This window comes from Botryllus schlosseri, chromosome 5 (assembly GCF_051294905.1).
Source record: "Botryllus schlosseri isolate E-star chromosome 5, Bs_hap1, whole genome shotgun sequence".
In the NCBI taxonomy this organism is placed as follows: Eukaryota; Metazoa; Chordata; class Ascidiacea; order Stolidobranchia; family Styelidae; genus Botryllus; species Botryllus schlosseri.
The window spans coordinates 4,452,811-4,474,269 of NC_137240.1; the positions used below are offsets into that span (position 1 = coordinate 4,452,811).

Consider the following 21,459-nt stretch of genomic DNA (forward strand, 5'->3'; position numbering starts at 1 on the left):
CTTGGCATGGGGGATGTTTTCCACAATCCTTGTAAGCTGTTTCTGGTGTCTTTGCGGTTTCTTGCACCGGGAAGATCAAAGGAATACATTGCTATATTTCATTTATTTCATGCTTCATAATAACGCCATGGGTTATTCCTTGGCGCGGAATGATTGCAAACTAGAATATGGTGAATTTGTATTTTAATATGCAGACGCAGCCATCCTATAGATGTGATAGACTTGAAAAAATTCAATTGCTTCTTACCCAGCGGATATTATATCCTCTTTTGAAGCTAAAAGAATGCATGTTTTATATGTTGCCTGGCCACGACCAAGTGCAAATATATGCATGTTCGAAAGAGAGAGAGAGAGAGAGAGAGAGAGCGCATTGTTATATTTTACGTAAAATTAATCGCCATAATACAACCACAGTACCTATAGTATGTAGAAAATTAAACAAACGGTTCTTTATAGAAATAACTTGCTCATCAATCCGTGCGCAATACCATTCACACAATAGGCAATATACACCATATGCTTGACACGGATGCCGGTCATAAGTTGAAGGGTCTTCCTTTCCAGTCTAAAATACATTATTTAACCGAACAGATTGTACGATCTAGTGAGTCGATAGCTCATACAAATAACAATACATAGGAATGATTGGAAGATTTCCTAATTCATCACATCAGCTTGAACCAGAAATGGCAGCCTCGTATATGTGCGAATCTGAACAGTCATCGCCTTGATCTTCTGGTGCTCTTCTGGTATTATAATTGTAGTAATCCTCCCCATCGTTGGAATCACGGCTGTCGTTTTTATATTGTCCATTTGGGAAAATGCTGTTATCGTACTCTGACTGCTTCTGCCTGTAACGGATCGGTTTTAGATGCGTTAATTCTTGACGTGCATACAAGGGCAATATTGTGCTGAGAAACACTCAAACATTTCTCGTGCTACAGTTAGGGTTGATTTTAAAACAAGAGGTGTTTTAAACAAGTGTCATTCATAAAAATTCTTCAAAAGTTGTATTATAATGTCATAATTGTATAAATTCTTTCGAAAAAAAAACATGTAGTATGAGATTTGGGACAACTTGCATTAGACGTTGTCGACGTAGACGATACGGAATGGTTGAAACCCTCGAAATCATCGTCTGTTCAACAGTAATAGCACACAGCCTATGGTTCTATATCACTGGTACGAAACAGATGTTATTATGATGATGACCGTCGACCGTAAAAATGCTGCATGACGATGTAGTCCTGGTCACAGATATTTTTCGGCCCGTGACAGGGGCTGGAATGCTTTTTCATAAGAGGAGCTATATAGGTAATATATTTCAAATTGTTATTCTTAAGGAGCCAGATAGAAATGTCCATCCATGGTAATGTCACATTGACTCGTGTCGTCATTGCAAAAACAATAAAATAAGGCTCATCTTTCAAACTGATTGTTTTAAATTGATTTTTGTTTTAAATGCAACCCTAATTATGTAATATTTCTACCCGCACAAAAAAAATCATGTTTATGAGACCATCGCTTACCAATTTTCGCGGTATTTCGTGTTGTCGCCTGAGCCAAACGCAGGGTTATGATATGACTTGCGATCTTCCTGAGACGTCGGTGAATTCCGCTTTTGTGGCGACGTAGCCATATTGGGATGCGGCGCTTTTCCTCTGCGCTTCAATTCCGCGGGATGGGATTCGGAGACTTCGTAGTCAGAATCCACTCTGGGCCTGGATTCACCTGCGACGAGAGAGAGAGCTTTGAGAACGCACAAAGATTGCGATAGCATCAGTGATACGCAGCAGAGATAAGGTGTGGACGAGTAATATGTCGCTACATAAGTGAAAGTGAAACTGTTAGCGTAGATATAAAAGAGATGACGTATATTTAGGTTCGGCTCCCTCTTGGCCGAATCAAGCGGTGAAACGGCTTTGTTCGAATAAAGCGGAATATCAATTGTTCGTCACATGGTCAATAGTCTGGTCATGCGTAAAAGCAGACAGCGCATATTGAACTGATATGTTGCGTATTTAATGAGTTGCAGCTGCCCTATACTGCAGTAATTGGCACTGATTGCATAAAGAGGTATACATCCAGGTTAGTTGTATTATACAGTACCGTAGTTCGATATCAAACGATTCAAGAATTACTATATACTATTTATTATAATACTGTGCAAGAAAAACGGGTTAAAATAGTATACGTAAACTTCAAGGGCTGAAATGTGATTTTCACCTGTTAAATGTACTCAACAAAACAGTCGGAAATTAAAAGCAAAAAGCTTTCAGCTAGGCAGAAAACTTTTCTTCACCATTCTGTTTTACAATGCCATGTGTCCGAATTAAACGGAGAATCGTCCGAATCAACCGGACTTTTTGTGCAATTTTTACTTTTGTTCTGCTCCCGAGAATTTTGGCCGAATTAAGCGGTTGTCCGGGTTATCCGATGATCGAATTAAGCGTAAGCGACTGCATTCATAAAACATGACGACGTTTTATAGACCTATAGTCGTAGGCTGCATCATTAGATTGGAAAATCAGGATTTCGGCACACTGGACCTAAAGTAATAATAGCTATCGGTAGCGTAGGTCGCCGTACGAATTACATTTACCCGGTTGTGAATTTAGCTGGCTCGGTTCGCCGCCGATGTTTTTCCTCGCGTCTTTTCGCCGACATCTAAATGACACAATATATATAGTTCAAGCTAAAGCTAATGCGCGCGTTTCGAAGTCAACGTGTTTCGTCCATGGTTCGTGTCGCTAGCATTTTCGAAACTGTGGAGGATATTGGAAATAACGCGTTGCCACGATGATGATTATTTGAACCTCAAATAGCAATTTATGATATTATATTGTTTCTATAAACGCATAGTCAACAAAATTGTGACAATAAATCGACGATTTTGTTGCTGCGTGACTACTGTATATGAAAATAATACAGTACAACGTGATTCTTTTCTACTGAACAGACTGACATACGAAGCCCAGCACATGTACATATTCCCAATAAGCGAAGTATCTCAATTTTACCAACTTACAATCAGCGAACGAAATTACACACGAGAGGCAAACAGTCTTAGTACTGGTTGTACTGTACACATTGGAGATGAGAAGGAAACATATTGGATGCAGATAACCCGAACCGGTACCACCCGCTAATATCTCTGGCGCATCGATTCCTCTATACCTCGGACAAACAAACGGATTCTATGTATACTTCGTGTAGCCCTGTTTTTTTGTGATTGTTTTTCTATATATAGGCTTGACAACTCCGAATATTATTCGAATCATATAGTCCGTGCGTGAGATGTTTTAATATTCCGATGTGGGCCCAATCTGACTTCAAAGGCACATCTACATTTCCTTGACGCTCCATCAATGAATCCAACGAGATCATATCTTGAATTCATTTTAACAAAGCGTTTGGGAAACCATTTCTGATACAGAATATCTCCTAACACTTGAATACATTTCTGTAAAAATCGATACGGCGACATGGTATGAAAATCCATGCGCTTGTTAGCCTATACTAAATCAATGTTGCGATGTCGCAGTGAACTACATAACCCCACTCAATTTTGTCTCACCTGAATACGATTGCGGCTGCTATGATAATTATGCCGATTCCTGTCAGGACTCCTAGCACTGTGGCGATAATAATAACAGATTTTTGTTTTGCATATTCGACTTCGGTGCCATCTGTAGAGTTATAAACATCATGTCAGTAGGCCCTATAAACTACAGGTGCGTCAGATACATTATAGTGTCCATAAAATCGAATGCAAGGGAAGTTTGTGGTAGTCAGGCGATTTTCATATAGACCAGGGGCGAGCAACACGGCCCGCGACGGGATTTTGTGCGGCCAGTCGACTGTTTACGGTCTTACGTGATGATATGGCCCGCGTCGCCGTCTACAGGCAATTAGGCGCAAACACTTTCGATCATGAGCGTTAGCAAGACAAAGCGACGTCCCAATACAACTGTTGTTCACCACATTGACGTGGTCAGGGGCGAATGAAAATATTTGTAGCCTACTATTTGTAAATAGTGGAATATTTTCGGGTAGATTGATCCAAACTAAAAAGATTTCGCAAGCTTCGCGCGATTTAGTGTCTCTACGTACTTGTCTTGATTATGAGATACCAGCCCGAGGCCGTTGGGTTGCAGGAGTTTTCAACAAAGTAATTAATAAGAATGAACCCGCCCGAAGTGAATAATCTGCGATAAGCTCATGAATGTATGTGTATTCTTATGCCATGATAAATGTTCCAAATTATAACTACACGTGCTGTAAATTTTGGAAGAAACTACTTGCTCAGACACCCACCAATATCATTGATCAAAATAATTCATTTAGGCAAAAAAATTTCGCGCTTTGCGCGACTAGAAGCCAAATGATTTTTTTTATCGCATTCATATCACCGATTTGGGCTCGCCCGTGAATCGGTCGCCCAATCCAGATATAGTTCGCGATTGCAGGGATGTGTTCGTCTCTGAATTGTATGTACAAAGGGTAGTGCCGGGTAGGATGGACGGATCTGTGGTTCTTTCCCACGGGGAAAGTTCCCCTAAAATCATTAAAAAGAAATTCAGGAATCCGGCCCGTCTTATGTTCGTGCTCCCCTATCCGGCCCTCCGGATGGAGAAGTGGCCCGCTCTTGATATAGACCTACCCAACTCTGAGTAAAACGTATATTGCCTTTCATATTTCGCGAAATGATACTAGGAAAATATACATCTTCACGCCGTACGTCTTCCACGCAGTAGGCTATACATCAAGCAATGAATTAATACCCACCCGTCACTGTTAACGTGACACTAGCGATATCATTGTACGTGTTTGCATTGTCAGAGTTCTCGCCTTTGCAGACATAAACCCCGCTTTCTTTTTTACTCACACCTGTTAAAAAAGGATTACAGCGTAATTAATGAACAGTTCCTCACGTAAACAAAAAGATTATTGTCTTTTCCCTAGCTGAGAATCAACATTTGCAAGTCATTTGGATACGGCAACAACTAAGGGATAATATCATGCACACAATTTTAGCAAGGAAATGTAATACCTCTCGTGGATCCTCGAAAAGATTGACATATCATCTATTTGTGTACCAACGACGAAATGATAGCCACAAGCGCACTTCAATTTTTAGGGGAGGAGGAAAGATAATTTATCCTTTTCTGCATGTAGATATCGGTGCCGCTAGCAAAAGCAATAAAGGTGTACTATCTTGTAGGGATGGTGTGAACGTGAGGTTCACGTTCGCGTTCTGTGTGTGAACCTCGGAAATTTAGAGGTTCGCGTTCACAACAGAACCTTGGTAGGTTCTGCACTGTGAACCCTTTTCATATAAAAAAATGTTCACTTCATTTTAACATCTTATTTCAACCGTGGGCCACTCTATGCGTGGCTCTGGCAGCGTTAGAAATCGACACTAAACGAGCATGCACCTTGACAATCTCAAAAGTCTTACTTGCTTTGTTACAAAAATTTGCTCGAAATATCCAGCTTTGCGTTTGTGAATATTTAGTGACTCTCTGCTGTGAGTTTGACCCGCAATCACACAACATCCCTACCGAAATACGTAGTCAGCGAATGATGCTTATTCAAGCAATCAATGAGATTGATATCGTTTTTGATGCAAAATAATCTAGCAGGCATACGGGGTCAATCTTGACTTCATATCGTTACTGCATCATTAAAATCAAATCCTTGCGATTGAGGTGTTGGCTACTGCTGTATAACTTGTTAATGGGGTAATATCGGCAGCAAGTATAGAAACCCGTTTACATGCTGCTCAATATCAATGTAGCGATACTCAGACGCCGAATACATTGTCCGGTCTGGCCTAGACCCTTAAGTCGTAAGCTTAAGTCCTCGTCGAAATTGTACACAAAGCGACAGAAGATATTGATTTATAGGAGTATCATATCCTTCGATTGCCTCAGTTGATACATCTAGCGACGTTTAAAACGCCAACATGTAGGCCTACTTCGGCATTGTGGCATGATGTGGCCCGAGTCGTCGCTAGGTACTATGTACAAAAGCTATCACTTCATTGAAAGATAGGGTTGGAATTAGCAATATGACGTAACGTGACGTCATGAGGTTCACGTTCGTGTTCACACAGAACCTTTCAAAAAGGTTCGCGTTCAGACAGACAGACAGACAGACAGAAGTTTATTTTCATGTGTAAGAAAGTAATGCTGTGAAATGGTGGCCAGCGATACGACCTTCAGGCCTTCAAGTCAGCTGGTCACCTCATACATTAAACAGACAGTCATATATAGGTCAACATGCAATACCAATTACATATAACCCATATATGTATATCTATAGTCAATGTTCACACGAACCTGAACCTTTCAGAGGTTCACACCATCCCTACTATCTTGTATAGTCTGTTAAAGTATATGTGTACATAGCACAGTGTACACTACACTCTTAGGGATGGTGCGAACCTCTGAAAGGTTCAGGTTCGTGTGAACGCGAACCTTTTTGAAAGGTTCTGTGTGAACACGAACGTGAACCTCATGACGTCCTATCCTATTCCAATCCTATCTTTCAGTGACGTGATAGCCTATATCGTACAGTGTACACTGTACACAATACCTAGCGACGACTCGGGCCACATAATGCCACAGTGCTGAGGTACATATTGGCGCTTTAAACGTCGCTGAATGTATCAACTGAGGCAATCAAACGATATAATAATGCCATAAATCAACATTTTCCGTCGCTTAGCCAACGATTTCGACGACGACTTACTAGGGAATAAAAGCTTACGCCTTAACGGTCTAGCCCAGACCGGACAATGTATTCGGCGTCTGAGTATTGCTACATTGATATCGAGCAGAGTGTAAAAGAGGTTTCTATACTTGCTACCGATTTTACTCAATTAACAAGTTATACAGCAGTAGCCAACACCTCAACCGTACGGATTTGAATTTAATGATACAGTGAACCTATGCAGTCAAGATTGACCCTGAACCCCTGCTAGAATTTTTACATCAGAAAATGATATTAATCTCATTGATTGGTGGAGTAAGCATCATTGCTGACTACGCATTTCGCTCATGATGTTGTGTGATTGCGGGTCAAGCTCACAGCAGAGAGTCACTAAATGTTCACAAAGGGTAATAAAGCTGGGTATTTCGAGCAAACATTTGTAACAAAGCAATTAAAAAAGGTGCATGGTCGTTTGGTCGTTTACTGTTGATTTTTATACTGCCAGCGCCATGCAATAATGCAATAAATTTGAATGAAAAATGTCATTATGAAGTGAAAATTATAATATACGCGAAAGGTTCACAGTGCAGAACCTACCAAGGTTCTGTTGTGAACGTGAACCTCTAAATTTCCGAGGTTCACACACAGAACGCGAACGTGAACCTCGCGTTCACACCATCCCTACGTGACTACAGGCTCTACAGCACGTATAGTTATAGAGAAGGGGCTCCCAAAGTTGGCGATATCACGCCGGAGGGGGTGATTTTGAGAGAAGTGAGCGAAAATGCTTGTTGATGTAGATGTAGTATATAAGCAAAACTACTTGAGTAAACGATGATACAAGTTATACTTGAATACTACGGAAAAGTAGAAGGATAACCTGACTGATTACCCCTTGTCTTTATAGCGCATGGGGGCGATAAAGATGCTTGACGAGTTGGCGATGAGTCAAACAAGTTTTGGAACCATTGGTATAACATAAGGATATATGGTGATACATTTGGCTTGTTTCCGTGAGGTAACATTGAATGGTTTCAGGTAAGGTGAAAGTAGAAAGTTTATAAAAAGCTCGCCTTGAGCAAGGTCATATCCGCAGATATATTTCCAAAATTTCTAAACACATCGTGTTTACATTGACCTCATTAATATGAATCATCCTCGATACCTATAGCACTGGTTTTAATGAACAAGAAAGTTGACGAATATTATATATACTTGGAATTTAATCGATTTTGACGATGCAAGCAGTATTATATGGACTTCTGTATTCCTATGAATATTGTTATATTTCCCTTACCGTTCTTAGGACGAATACGTAGTATTGAAACTGCAATAGTGCCGGACATGGTCTTCTCCTGGTAGATTTTTTCTTCAATTGCTATATCGTTGACAGGAATGCCGTTGAATGTCCAATCAACCTGCCATAGTTGAAGCGTATATCCTATTTTATAGCACCTCAAGATTGATATTTTTCGCGCACCAATTTATGTGCGCGTGCAAACAGTTTTCATAGCTGAAAGTTGACATTCTGATCAAGTATACATATGTCATTAAATCCGTTTCACTAATCTCGACTATGTAGAAAATATCACGGGGATTGAATGGGGTTTGTGCTCCGTAATATGTCTGGTGATCGATACCATGAAGACTTACAGATGGTTGAGGAGATCCATTCGCTTCACAATGCCATTCGACTTTCTTGTTGACTGATTGCGAGTCTTCCAGTATTTCGTTTTTCTGCCTGTCGACGTATTTGTAAATCGAAACGCTGACTGGCTCTGTCAATATGATACGGATTTTCGTCACACTCTTGCACGATACGGCCGAATGTTTTCGCCACATACGTGGAACTGGTCGGACCACAGATTAATCATGCACGGAATCATAATTAATATATGTTTACTATGGCACCTGTTAAAAATGGCTACTGCGAAAACAGTGGGTGTCATAATAGCGAGACACTCGTAATACCGAAGCCTTTATCACCATAGCAAGTATCAAGACAGCGAGTCATTCAAATTAACCCTTACCCATGGCCGCCATTTTCTCTTTAACATATTCATTAGATTACACTATGCAACAAATAAATTGACTTAGAGGAATATCTGCCGTATTCTGTTTGTTTATCAAAATATATCACGAAAAATCTTAGTTGTACCACCATAACTTCGGGTGCGTGTTACTGAGACCACTTTAAATCTATGTTATATGGTATTTGTACATCTAATCAACCAGAAAATTCATTAGGTCTCTATCAAGTTTCAGATTTGACTGGAAATTGTCTTCAAACATTTTGAAGTTTATCTGAGCAAATATCAATCTATTTCAAAGGTACCACAAAAGTATTTGTCAAGTAATCACATGATAAAAAAAGCTTTTTCTGCTCACACAACCATGAGATCGACGATATTTTAAGCACATATGAATGGGGTTCAGATGAGCTGTTTTCAGCTTGAAAAGTTTTTCTTTTTGTTATGTTGTATAAATTGCACGTTGTGACAATTTATGATTTTGATGTACGGCTCCAGTACGTAGCTAAAGTTAAAGGTCGGGAAATAATAGTTTTAACTCATGGACAAATTTTTGTGCCGCGTACTGTTATTCACATGGTCATTTCTATTTCACTTTGATTATAGCTTACCATATACTGTTACGGAAACTGTTTTGCTTGTCTTTTCGTAAGTTGTTTCGACCGTTATATTGTAAGATTCATCCCCAGAAGAGGTCGAATGTGAAAATGAAAAGCTGAAGCCATCGCTCGAAGCCAGTTCGTCGTTAATTGGCACTACTTGTTTGTCGCTCATTTTAAGGACTGAAAATATGACATATATCTGCAATCTATACATTCCAGCAAAACGAAATTAGCCTGTACAATGCACACTACTATATATATTTCGGTAGCAATTGAAAACACACATTCATACATACTTAAATGCACCGATACGATTCCATTAGATAAAATATAATATGAGAGAGAGAGAGAGAGAGAGTGAGTCGTTATTTTCATCAAACCAAAATACATAACACACGGCAGTGGTGGTGGTACAGAAAATATGCATGCACAGTATTCGGTATTAGATAGGAATGATCGATAAGACCGTGAGGGTCATCTAGTCTGATCACACCAGCATCAAACAGGTACACTTGACTCTAAACAGTCTGGCTGTAAAAAAAGTTACAGTAGTTAAAAAAATAAAATAGAAGAAAAATTAAACGATGGTAGCAAATGATCAATGAAGCAATGTCTGGGCGAGGTAGGGCAACAGTGTTAGTGTAACGATAAGAGGTGATCAAGTAGGGCTATTTTGAATCTATTATAGGGCAATTCACGGATATGTGGTGGTAATGCATTCCAGATGATAGGTCCCGAGTAGTCTATGGACCTCTTAGTTAAGTTGCTATTGGGTGGGGGTAAGTAGATATTTCCTTTAGACGAGGATCTCGTGTAATGGGAGTGGACATTTTAATATGTGAGGATGTACCGGCAAAAGGCTGTTTATAGTGATTAGTAGCTTCAATAAAGGAAGAAACTATGTAGCTTAAGACTAGAGTTTTATTCATGACAATTGCTTTTGAAACCGGCCGCCCAAATTGTCAGCCTTCAATATAAAAATGGGATTTCATGTCGTTTGTTTTAATGCATAATGACGTTTGTATAAACCCTATTTTGTAAAAAAAACTCCACCGGGCACTCGTAACTTATTCATTCGTTCATGATCATGATGATGATGATATCTATGAAGAATAAAATGATGAATGAGCTCCTTAGAATGAATCATTTCAGAGGCATTTTTTCCAAAGCAAAATGAAATGATTGGCCTAATTCGGATGACATCGATTTGCGCATGATCATTTCATTTGTTAATCGTGGACATATCTCAAACAGTATCATACAATGCATGACACCTATACGTATAACTAACCAATAGCCATGTAGTGCCATGAAATATCGCAGGAGGTAAACCAATGGAGACTGTGAAGCATGGTAAATTGTTTGTTTATGATGTTTTGAATATGTTAACTAAATGGTTAATAAAGGTTTTGTGGCCCTCGTCTGTACTGTGCGATATCGCCGAAATGCGATTAATATTACGAAAAATCTTTTGCTAGAATGTCAAAGTCAAAATCCTTGACGCAAATCGAACACAGGCGAAGCCATATAGACTGCAACGGAATCCGGCAATGGCATACATTTCCGCATGCATTGCGATGTAATCAAAGGAAATAATGATTCAAGGCTTACGTTATCATGTAAAAATTCATGTGTATTGTCGGATATAATATCAAAAGTAGGCATTAAAAAAATTATGCTTCATTCACAAAACTGAAATCTGTTTAGTACAATGTTTCGTAACGTTTTAGTGGTCGTTGCCTAGTTTTCGTCCGGGAAATATTTTGTGATCCACCGGCTGGAAATATAGTAGTTTTTTGTTCTACAGAGTCACGATAACAACCAAGACAGCTTTGAAGAGAGTCAACAAACTGGTAAGAGGGGATTTTATTATGGGGCTACTAGCTATTTGGATTTGCATCAATTATTAATAATGTTACGAGATATGCTTTATTAAACTTATTCTGCAACAAAGCACAAATGAAATACGCAGTAAATATAGTTAACATACGACAACGCAAGAGCGAACACCTTAAGCAACAGACGATCGATAACGTATACTCCATTAGCCTACTACAGGAGGTGAGTGATCGTAATCAACGACAAACAGTAAGTAATGATGGAAACTAACGATAAGAAACAGTACAAATAAATATGAATATATATTTGCCGTCATAAAGACGAACTAAACTGTTAATCGACTTTTTGATTTTCCAAATGGCTATACGACACCTCCGCTTCCGTGGCACACAGGTTACTAACCACTGGTTTAAAACAATCGACACCAAGTCCGTAGGATTATATACTCGCACTCGCCTTTGTACAATATGATGTCTTCTTTGTCCGCGTTAATTGTGGCCGTTATGGTAACGCTCTCAGTCAAAAGTGCCGTGACCTCTACTGCTTCTTCGGTAATAGATAGCTTGGCGTCTCCTAATGAGATTACATGCTGTGTTAAGGTCCTGATTGGCGTTGAATACTTTCAGCGATATCAACGGAGGCCTGGCTGGGGCTGGGCTCCTGGGCACAATGATTCGAGTAATCGAATACGAATCAAGTATTAGTTCTAATGATTCGAGTCGAGTAATGATAGACGGTATTTCCGAGTACTGAAATTATACGTCTTATTTCACCAAGGGTTATAAGCACCACTAAGCACCACTAACAGATGGAGCCGTTCTAGTGATTTCATGTTCAATTATCATTATGGCTGTAAAACTGTGGAAATAAATGCTGCGACGTTTTGAAAATGCGCCTTTTGAGGTAGATTCCACCTAATTTGAATATACCGGTGTTATCGGTGAAGGTGTTAGATATCGGTCTTATCGGTATCTGTCCAATAATTCAATATCGGTCGGGCTCTATTTGCAATGGTTAACAATAGTTGCAACATTGGAACTTTTCGGATCACATATTGTTTTGACGTCGTATTGCGTAATACTCCCATACTCTACTCAACCAGAAACCTAATACCAGAGGTGGTCAGTAACGTAGTACTTCTACTTTTTTGAAGTACTCAATTAGTTTTCTGCTACTTAAGGTACTTACGTAAATCTAATTGCGGTTACTTTTACTTCTACTGCGTAATATTTTGTGATATACTTACTTACTCTTCGTTATTTTCAGTTGGTCAAGTGGAAGTAGTTTCATCCTCCAATCAGAAAGATAGCCTGAGGAATTTCGGGGCTGTTTTCACGGAGTACCAGCATTTAATTTTCATAAAAGTCAAGTAAAGTCTAGAATTTTCGTCGCGCTTCCCGCACAGTAGATATGGAGTGACAAATATATTTTCACGAAAGTATTGGTGAATGTAATTCAGGTAGCGGGTTGTGTGGTCCCGTTCACACCGCACTGTCGCCCGTATGAAATCACTGTAAATATTTCCCATCATAACGTTCGAAACTACCGTACCGCAATCTAGCAATTGCATATCATATCGTAACCTAGCAGCCCAGGGCGAGTCCTAATCCGGAAAAGTGGACTCTGACTTTTTTAGCGTTAGACCTGTTTTGGTTAAAAATTTCTGGGCAAAAGAAATATATTTTCCGCTTTTTAGAGGTCGTATTTGTATTTCTCTCTTAATTCCCGGTATCATACTTTGAGGTCTAATTAGTTTCAGATCTGTTTTTTTCTGGAGAACATAGCTGTTGGAGCATAAACGCAAGTGTAGAAAAGCCTCTACTTTCCGAAAACAAAGTTACACTATATTTTACGAGCCGCCATAAGTTTCATTTATGCATACTAATCGCGCAAAGTGTGAACACCGTATCCAATGCAACTTCTCCGTATTGCTCTTCGACTAAACTACGGCCCTTACAATATGGGGGAGGGCGCCATACCATGATATTTTGTAATATGGGGTGTTGGAGTAAACAAAGGATTAGTATCACATTTCCATATCAATACTATCATTTGCATCCCATGATGCGGACGAATGCTTCTTCTGTCGAAAATTTATGCCTCATGGGATGTATCATTATGAATCAAGCTCTCTACACCTTCCGCATAGCTCAATTTGCAGCTTTTGACAGTCCATGCGAACGAATTAAGATAGTTTTCACAACTACTAACTTACTTGAGTCGATTTAAAGTCAGTAAATTCTACTTCTAATTCAAGTAGTTATCGGTTGCTTCTAAAAGTACTACTTCTACTCGTTCTTGAGTAGATTTTTGCGTCGCTACTTCTACTTCTACTTGAGTATCTTTCTTAACTACTTTGACCACCTCTGACTAATACTCCATTCGGAATCGATTCACGCAGGCACTCGATTTTGCCCAGCTATAGATATACGACACAGCAATTCACAACAAACAACATCATCATCCCAAAATTGACTTGGAAACGTCGCATATTATAAATGTCTAGAAACCGACTCTACTGATGATGCTAGTTTACAAACTACGACGAAGAGACTGTCAAGTTGATAAGGTTGAAGTTGCTTTTTATGAACTCAAATTAAATACGGTATATAAATTGGCGTGATTCCAGTATCGTGCGCAGTCTATATAACTGATAATTGTAGTTGTCGAATTGGCCTATAGAGCGAAATACCCTTGCTCTAATACTAATGTAATTCTGGTTTCCTGGAAATGCTATAAAAGAACTATATAGTGCGAATCGAGCCAAGCTTGTTCTATAACCATTTGTCATTCTCGTGATTATGAGAGAAGGAAGTCTGATTTGGTATGAACTGAGCTTGGGTCATTTTCCAAATGTTCGCAAATTCAGTAATTTTATTTCTAATATAATTTGGAAAAACTTGTGTAGCTATATTTGTAATTCTAGTTTGGAGAAAGGGGTGTAGCTATAATTCTAATTCGAAAATTATCCTTCCAGTTGTCCAAGTCTGCCCGACAGAGAGAGAGAGAGAGAGAGAGAAGTGGGTATTCGGTTTCGGCAGAACCATCGAGATGCTTTTTACAATGGAGATGTGATACGACCGTAAGGTCATCTAGTCTGGTGTCCGAACAATACCGAGAAAACCATTACCGAGAATGTCATTACCGAGAATGGACACCACCGAGAATGGACACCACATAGAATGGACATTACCGAGAATGGACACCACAGAGAATGGTCATTACCGAGAATGGACACCACCGAGAATGGACATTACAGAGAATGCAATATATGCATTGCAGGCATGTTATGCATATGCACAGGTCGTGTGTGTGCATCACGGCGTCGCCACGTTCGGTATCGATGCTCAGGTATAAATTTCTCGACTACGTCAGCCCCAGTAAGCTATATTCTTGACATTGGCCATTCTCAGTAATGTCCATTCTCGGTGGAGTCCATTCTCGGTAATGACCATTCTCGGTATTGTCCATTCTCGGTCATGTCCATTCTCGGTAATGTCATTGTCGGTAATGTCCATTCTCGGTAATGGTTTTCTCGGTATTGGTATGGAACCAAATACCCCCGTTTTTTTCTCCTCCATCCTATCGGTGGATGATGAGCGCCTAGCGGGATAGCGGCGAATACCAGTTTTCGAGTCTTTGATCTGACCCGGGCGGGGATCGATTCCACGACCTACCGATCAAGTAGCCGGGCGCATTACCATTACACTATCTCGCTCGGTAAACTGTTTTTAAATATGCTCCCTTACTCAAATCGCAGGCTGGACCACCGTCCCCCTCACGCTGACAGCCATATGTCGAGTTGTATTCGCACGTAGAAGAACATTGCCCGATCTCGTTTGCACAGTTATATCCGAAGTTCGGTGAGGTGCATGCTAAAAAGATAGACTTTTAAAGCCAGCAGGCAGATAGAACTGTCTCAGTGGAAACATCAGTGTCAGCCAACGCTGGTGGATATTTATTGGTCTGTCAAATGATGTCATCACTCATCACTATAGTGTGTGTATACACACTACAAGTATTCCAAGCGAGAGGGTCTGCATCTGCGGTAGTGTTGGATTTCAGCTGGGAGTTCAATTCTTTGTGAAAATGCGAAACATTGTGTTTTCTGAACTACAATGCACGCCTGTTTAACCGAAGGTACTAGCGTCATACTCGACTGCTGTTAGGTGGTAAATTAATGAAGTTTATATGGGATATATTTTACAAATTACTGTCACTAATTACATGTTTCAAGAGCTTCTTGGAGGTACAGAACTCGAATCACGGTGATTTGGTGACTCGACTTGACTCGAGTTATTCTTTCAAATGCATAAAATGACTCGACTCGACTTGAGTCAATTTTTCTATTCACCTGACTTGAGACTAGGACGGCCAGGACAGACATTTCATTGTAACTTCGAAGAATAGTATAGTTACCACACCATTGGTACATTTCGTCCATCAGTCCTGATAGTTGGAAAATAAGGCCAGAAACTGTTACGACTGACGAAAATAACTATATTGTGAATGAGAGCCATTCTATATCACTCGATCAGAGTTGAAAACTGTGGATTTAAGCGGATTGAGCCGAAAACTGAACGGTGAACATAATGACTTGCACTCGGACTCGACCCTCTTCTAGCTGAATTGACTGAGTGGTAAATTGAAAATGACTCGATTTGACTCGAGTCAAAACTATAAAAAAGTGAGATTGACTTGTGAATCGGAACCACTCGACTTGGTTACAACCCTGGTACACAGCTATATAAATATACGTTAGGTAAATATGATATCTGTAAAGCCATGATCAAACCACAAAATTGTCACAAAGTGCAATACAATAGGCATGGTCGAAATAATCAGAGGTGGTCAAAGTAGTCAAGAAATCTACTCAAGTAGAAGCAGAAGTAGCGACGAAAAAATCTACTCAAGTACGAGTAGAAGTACTTCTTCCATAAGCAACCTAAAACTACTTGAAGTAGCAATAGAATTGACTTACTTTAAAAGAACTCAAGTAAGTAAGTAGTTATGAAAACGATCCTAATTCGTTCACATGGATTGTAAAAAGGTGCAAATTGAGCTATGCGATAGGTGACGAGCTTGATTCATATTGATGCATACCAGCAGGTATCCAATTTTCGATAGCATAAGTATTCGTCCACATCATGGGATGAAAATGATAGTATTGATATGGAAATGCGATGCTAATCCTCTGTTTTCTCGAACAGCACGTTTTAGAAAATAGCATGGTATGGCGTCATTCCCCATATTATAAGGCCGGTAGTTTAGTCGAAGAGCAATACGGAGAAGTTGTATAGGATACGGTGTAAACACTTTGCGAGATTAGTAAACGTTAATAAAAAATATGGTGGACCGTAAAAATGCCATATTGTGTAGCTTTATTTCCAGAAATTAAAGGCATTGCTACACTTGCTTTTATACTTCAAGATGTCTGTTATCCAGACAAAAGAACTGATACTAATTATAACTCAAAGTATATGATACTGGAAATTGAAAGTGAAATATAAATACTACTTCTAAAAGCAGAACATGTATTTCATGTTTTAGTCCAGAAAGTTTGAAAGGTGGTATGCTAAAACAGCTCAAAAACTAAAAAAAATTCAGGGTCCATTTTTCCAGATTTGGAAACGCCATGGACATGGACAATTGGACATGCTAGATTACGATATGACAAGTAAATGCTAGATTGCGAAACATCAGTTTCAAGCGTTATGATGAGCCATATATACTGTGATGAATTATTTGATATGGACGAAGGGCGACAATGTGGTGTGAACGGAACCACGCCAACCCTCTACCTAAATTATATTCACCGATACTTTCGTGAAATCATACTGGCTGCTCCGTATCCAGCACTGCGCGCGAAGCGCGAAGAAAATTCTGGGCTTTACTAAACTTTTATGAAAATTAAATGTTGATACTCCGTGAAAACAGCGCCGAAATTCCTCAGGCTATCTTCCTGATTGGAAGATTGAACTACTTCTACTTGACAAACTGAAAATAGCGAAAAGTGAGTAAGTAGATCACAAAATATTTCGAAGTAGAAGTAGAAGTAGCGAAAATCATATCTACTTGAGTAAGTAGCAGAAGTAGAGGAAAACTTCTTGAGTACTTCGAAAAAGTAGAAGTACTTCGTTACTGACCACCTCTGGAAATAATACCAAATAATCTTTAACGTGACGTAGAACTGGCATTATCTTCCTTGTGGTTACATAAAAGGCGTCATAATGAAAGATACTCGATACTGACTACCTAGCCTGCATGAAGTGTATTTGGCTCTTGTTATTGTGTGACTGCGGGCAAAGCTCCCAGCAGAGACTCACTGTAAATATGCATAGACGCAAGGCTGAGTATTTCGAGCAACCTTAACAGAGCAAATAGTTTTTGAAATTGGCACGGTGCATGTTCGTTTAGTGCTGAATTTATTCTCAGTGTAATACAAGTCAGGGGTTCTCAAGCTTTTTGGCTGTAAGGTCGACTTACTTATAGCTGGAATCCCTAGCTATGTGTAATAAACCATAATAGTCCTAATAAAACGTTGCGTTTAGTAAGCTGGATTTTTCCCGCGTGGCGCATAGAAAAAAATCGCTGCTGTAGAAAATGATCACGTCACAGTTTGAAAACCCCGATTTAAGTACAACGTTACTGACCGCGTCTGTACGAATCACGATAACACTAATAAGCTCACCTAAGCATTCAATGTCATACTTCCAGTACCCGTTCTCGCATTTTATTGTCGTATTGTGAACATCGGAAGTAAATCCTGTATTGCATGTCTTTGTGGTAGTGCAATTCTTTTTGCCGGAACAGTCCGGACTGTGCACCGCGTTACCGTCGAGATTCTCGCAATTCTGAGCTGAAAATCGGACCACGACATGACTTAGTCCGGAGGTCGTCGAACTCGGGCCCGCGAGCTCTGTAACGCTGGCCGTCGATAGAACGCGTCGGTTATCAGGTGAGGAGGCCTTCGACTTGCATGCTGTGGTTTAAGAATTACCCGTCTTTGATTGGTTGTTATTGGTTGCCACTGGGCGAGTGCAAGCACACCAGAGTTGTAAAACTGGAAGATTTTCAGCTTTACGAAATTTGATTAGAATTATAGCCACACATTTTCAAAATTAGATTAGAATTGAAATTATAGCTACATACGTTTCAAAATTAGATTATAATTATAGCCGCACATTTTTTCCAAATCAAATTAGAATTATAGCTACACATTTTTCAAATTAGATAAGAATTAGAATTATTTCCACACATTTTTTCAAATTAAATTAGAATTACTGAGTTTGCGAAAACTACGAAATTGAATCAGGTCCAGTACATAGCATATCATAATTCTTTCCCATAAGCATGAGAATGACAAATGTCTGTACAGTAGGCTTGGGTCGTTTCGCACTATACAGTTCATCTGTAGCATTTTCGGGAAAAGCAGAAATTATATTAGAATTACAATTAGAGCATAGACACACTTCACAAATTAGATGAGCGACATTTCGCTCTAGTCCATAACAACAATAGATTCATCCAGTTGTTCAAGCATGCTGTATACTAGGGATGGTGTGAACCTCTGAAAGGTTCAGGTTCGTGTGAACGCGAACCTTTTTGAAAGGTTCTGTGTGAACGCGAACGTGAACCTCATGACGTCACGTGACGTCATATTGCTAATTCCAAACCTATCTTTCAATGAAGTGATAGCCTAGCGACGACTCGAGCCACATAATGCCACGGTTCTGAAGTACATATCGGCGTTATAAACGTCCCTAGATGTAACAACTGAGGCAATCAAATGATAAAATACTTCCATAAAATCAATATCATCCGTCGCTTTGCCAACAATTTCGACGAGGACTTGCCAGGGAATATAAGCTTACGCCTTAGCGATCTTGGCCAGACCTGACAATGTATTCGGCGTCTGAGTATTGCCACATTGATATTGAGCAGAGTGTAAAACAGGTTTCTATACTTGCTACCGATATTAGGCTACCCCAAAAGTTATACAGCTGGAGTCAACACCTCAATCACACGGATTTGGTTTTAATGATGCAGTAAACATATGAAGCCAAGATTGACCTCGTACACCTGCTAGATTTGTTACATCAAAAAACACTATATCAATCTCAATAACTGGTTGAATATACATCATTCGCTGACTACGCGTAATGTAGGCTGGGGAGATAGCGCAGTGGTTACGATAAGCGCCCACCAATCTGACGGATCGGGTTCGATTCCCGTCGGAGGTTTATCTGGGCTCCTCTTTCCCCGCCGATGCCGTTGGTTACGGCGACAAAAAGGCCCATTAAAAGACCCGTCGAATGAAAGCACTCACAAGGAATGGAAAGAACTAGTAGAAAGAGCCGCGGCTTCAAATAAGATCAACATCGAATAGAGCTGGATGTTAGAGTAAAGGATCGCTACTGATGCGTGTCGTTCGACATCCTCCTATCTCTTCATGACATCGCATTGTGTCTTATCGCATTGTAAATTGTGTGTAGATGTAAAAATTATAACCCAACGATGTTGTGTGATTGCGGGTCAAGCTCACAGCAGAGCGTCACTAAAATTTACAAACGGAAAGCTGGATATTTCGAGTAGACTTTTGTAACGAAACAAGTAAAAGTTTTGAGATTGTCAAGGTGCATGCTCGTTTTGCGTTGATTTTTTATGCTGCCAGCGCCATGCATAGAGTGGCCCGCAGTTGAAATGCGATAAATTCGAACCAAAGATGCCAAAATGAAGGGAAGATTGTAATATATGAAAAAGGTTCACAGTGCAGAACCTACCTAGGTTCTGTTGTGAACGCGAACCTCTAAATTTTCGAGGTTCACACACAGAACGCGAACGTGAACCTCACGTTCACACCATCCCTACTGTATACATCTATTTGTGACAAGTGCATTTACAACGAGATACAAAACGTACGAGATACAAAACGAAGTATCGAAGCTATTACGTTCTTCGCTCATATGCGCCCAAATAAATAATATTATTATCGATGAACAGATGTAAGAAATTATATTATGCTATCTATACACAATATATACATTGTATCATATACATGGATGATCTAGTGTAGAGAAAATCAATACCATATGGTTGCTATTGCCTTTGATGCGTAAGATGGAGATTTATGGGTTCTATATTCCGTTCGCTATAATAGCATGGCTATGAATATGTAGGGCAGGCCTGTGGCGAACTTATGATTTGCGGATTTTTCCGATTGCTCATTACTTGATGCATTAATATTCATGTATTATAACCGCTGATCCGACTGTAGCAGTTCTCATGCCCATAGAAGCAAATATGGAATTTTCTATCGTCATCTTGTGGAATCGTCATCCTTTGTACTTTTTTATTGGACATCGAAGTGACCAGCAGTCATACTTCTTAGGGATCTTCCAATTTTACCGTGACAATCATTGACAGGTACTATTTTTTGAGTATTTTCGTACATTGATTATATGAATGCGATGTTGTATGTGTAAACTGAGGGCCGGAACGGTGTCTGGAATACAAATGGCTTTCTGATCCATGTAATTGCTGATTAAATGAATGATATACTAATAAAAGGTATTCTAGAACCATCATCACATATCTTTAACGAATGGCTGAATGTTGTAATTCAATAATTTATCACCTTCATGGGAAATGCTCTACCATAGTCCACCAATAGAACCGTGACATATGTGTATATAATACTTGCGACGCTCATCTGATATTTGGATGTACTACTTACCTTGAACTGCAACAGAGATATATCCCACAATAAAAATACATAAAATATATCTTCCCAAACTCATAAGTCCGATTCAATCGCTCGACCGTGTAACATTAGTCTTAGATCTGCATTGCGACAAGTCGGTATAAGTATTACAGACTTGCATTATGACACGTCTTCGTATATATAAATTCATTACGCACTTCATTAATGTATCTGGATTCTCTGTATTTGACATTGCTCCTTTGCTACCACATTACAATATATCGAAAAGCTACACATTCATTCTGGCAGAATATGCTTGACGAGTGTCGCTGCGCTGTCGTTCTACTTTCAATATGATCAGAGTTGAGTGGAAAATCCAGTACCGGTCACGGGAAAAAAGGTGTTTGCGTCTGTCGCGTCATGCAGTCAGTCAGTAGAATCCGAAAGTCAATATTTTGATTTAAAGCTTTCATTATCTTGTTTAAACACTACATCGCAACTATTTCTCACAGATTGGTAGGGATGTGCTGAAAAGGAGACATTGATATCGCTTGCAATAGCCTACCCA

At 39.6% G+C, this 21,459-nt stretch overlaps 1 protein-coding gene across 1 annotated transcript; it reads right to left on the bottom strand.

The window, feature by feature from the left end:
• Positions 1-368: 368 nt before the first annotated feature.
• On the bottom strand, positions 369-21,055 carry LOC145438675 (uncharacterized). The gene is made up of 12 exons (XM_080316026.1): positions 20,925-21,055; positions 17,880-18,047; positions 14,938-15,063; positions 11,645-11,761; positions 9,359-9,529; positions 8,371-8,495; positions 8,015-8,135; positions 4,789-4,890; positions 3,578-3,689; positions 2,603-2,667; positions 1,530-1,731; positions 369-851 (listed from the first exon to the last, which is right to left on the bottom strand). Exons 1-12 carry the CDS (start codon positions 20,986-20,988, stop codon positions 671-673), a joined length of 1,554 nt encoding a protein of 517 aa, XP_080172152.1. The 5' UTR covers positions 20,989-21,055; the 3' UTR covers positions 369-670.
• Positions 21,056-21,459: the final 404 nt, after the last annotated feature.

Bases quoted from the DNA above. Each gene is read 5' to 3' on its own strand.
- LOC145438675 (XM_080316026.1), bottom strand. From the start codon at position 20,988: ATGAGTTTGGGAAGATATATTTTATGTATTTTTATTGTGGGATATATC. The intron at 4,891-8,014 runs GTAAGGGAAATA...CTTTTTTAACAG, and splicing joins ACGTATTCGTCCTAAGAACG to GTGTGAGTAAAAAAGAAAGC. The intron at 852-1,529 runs GTAAGCGATGGT...GATCCGTTACAG, and splicing joins ACGAAATACCGCGAAAATTG to GCAGAAGCAGTCAGAGTACG.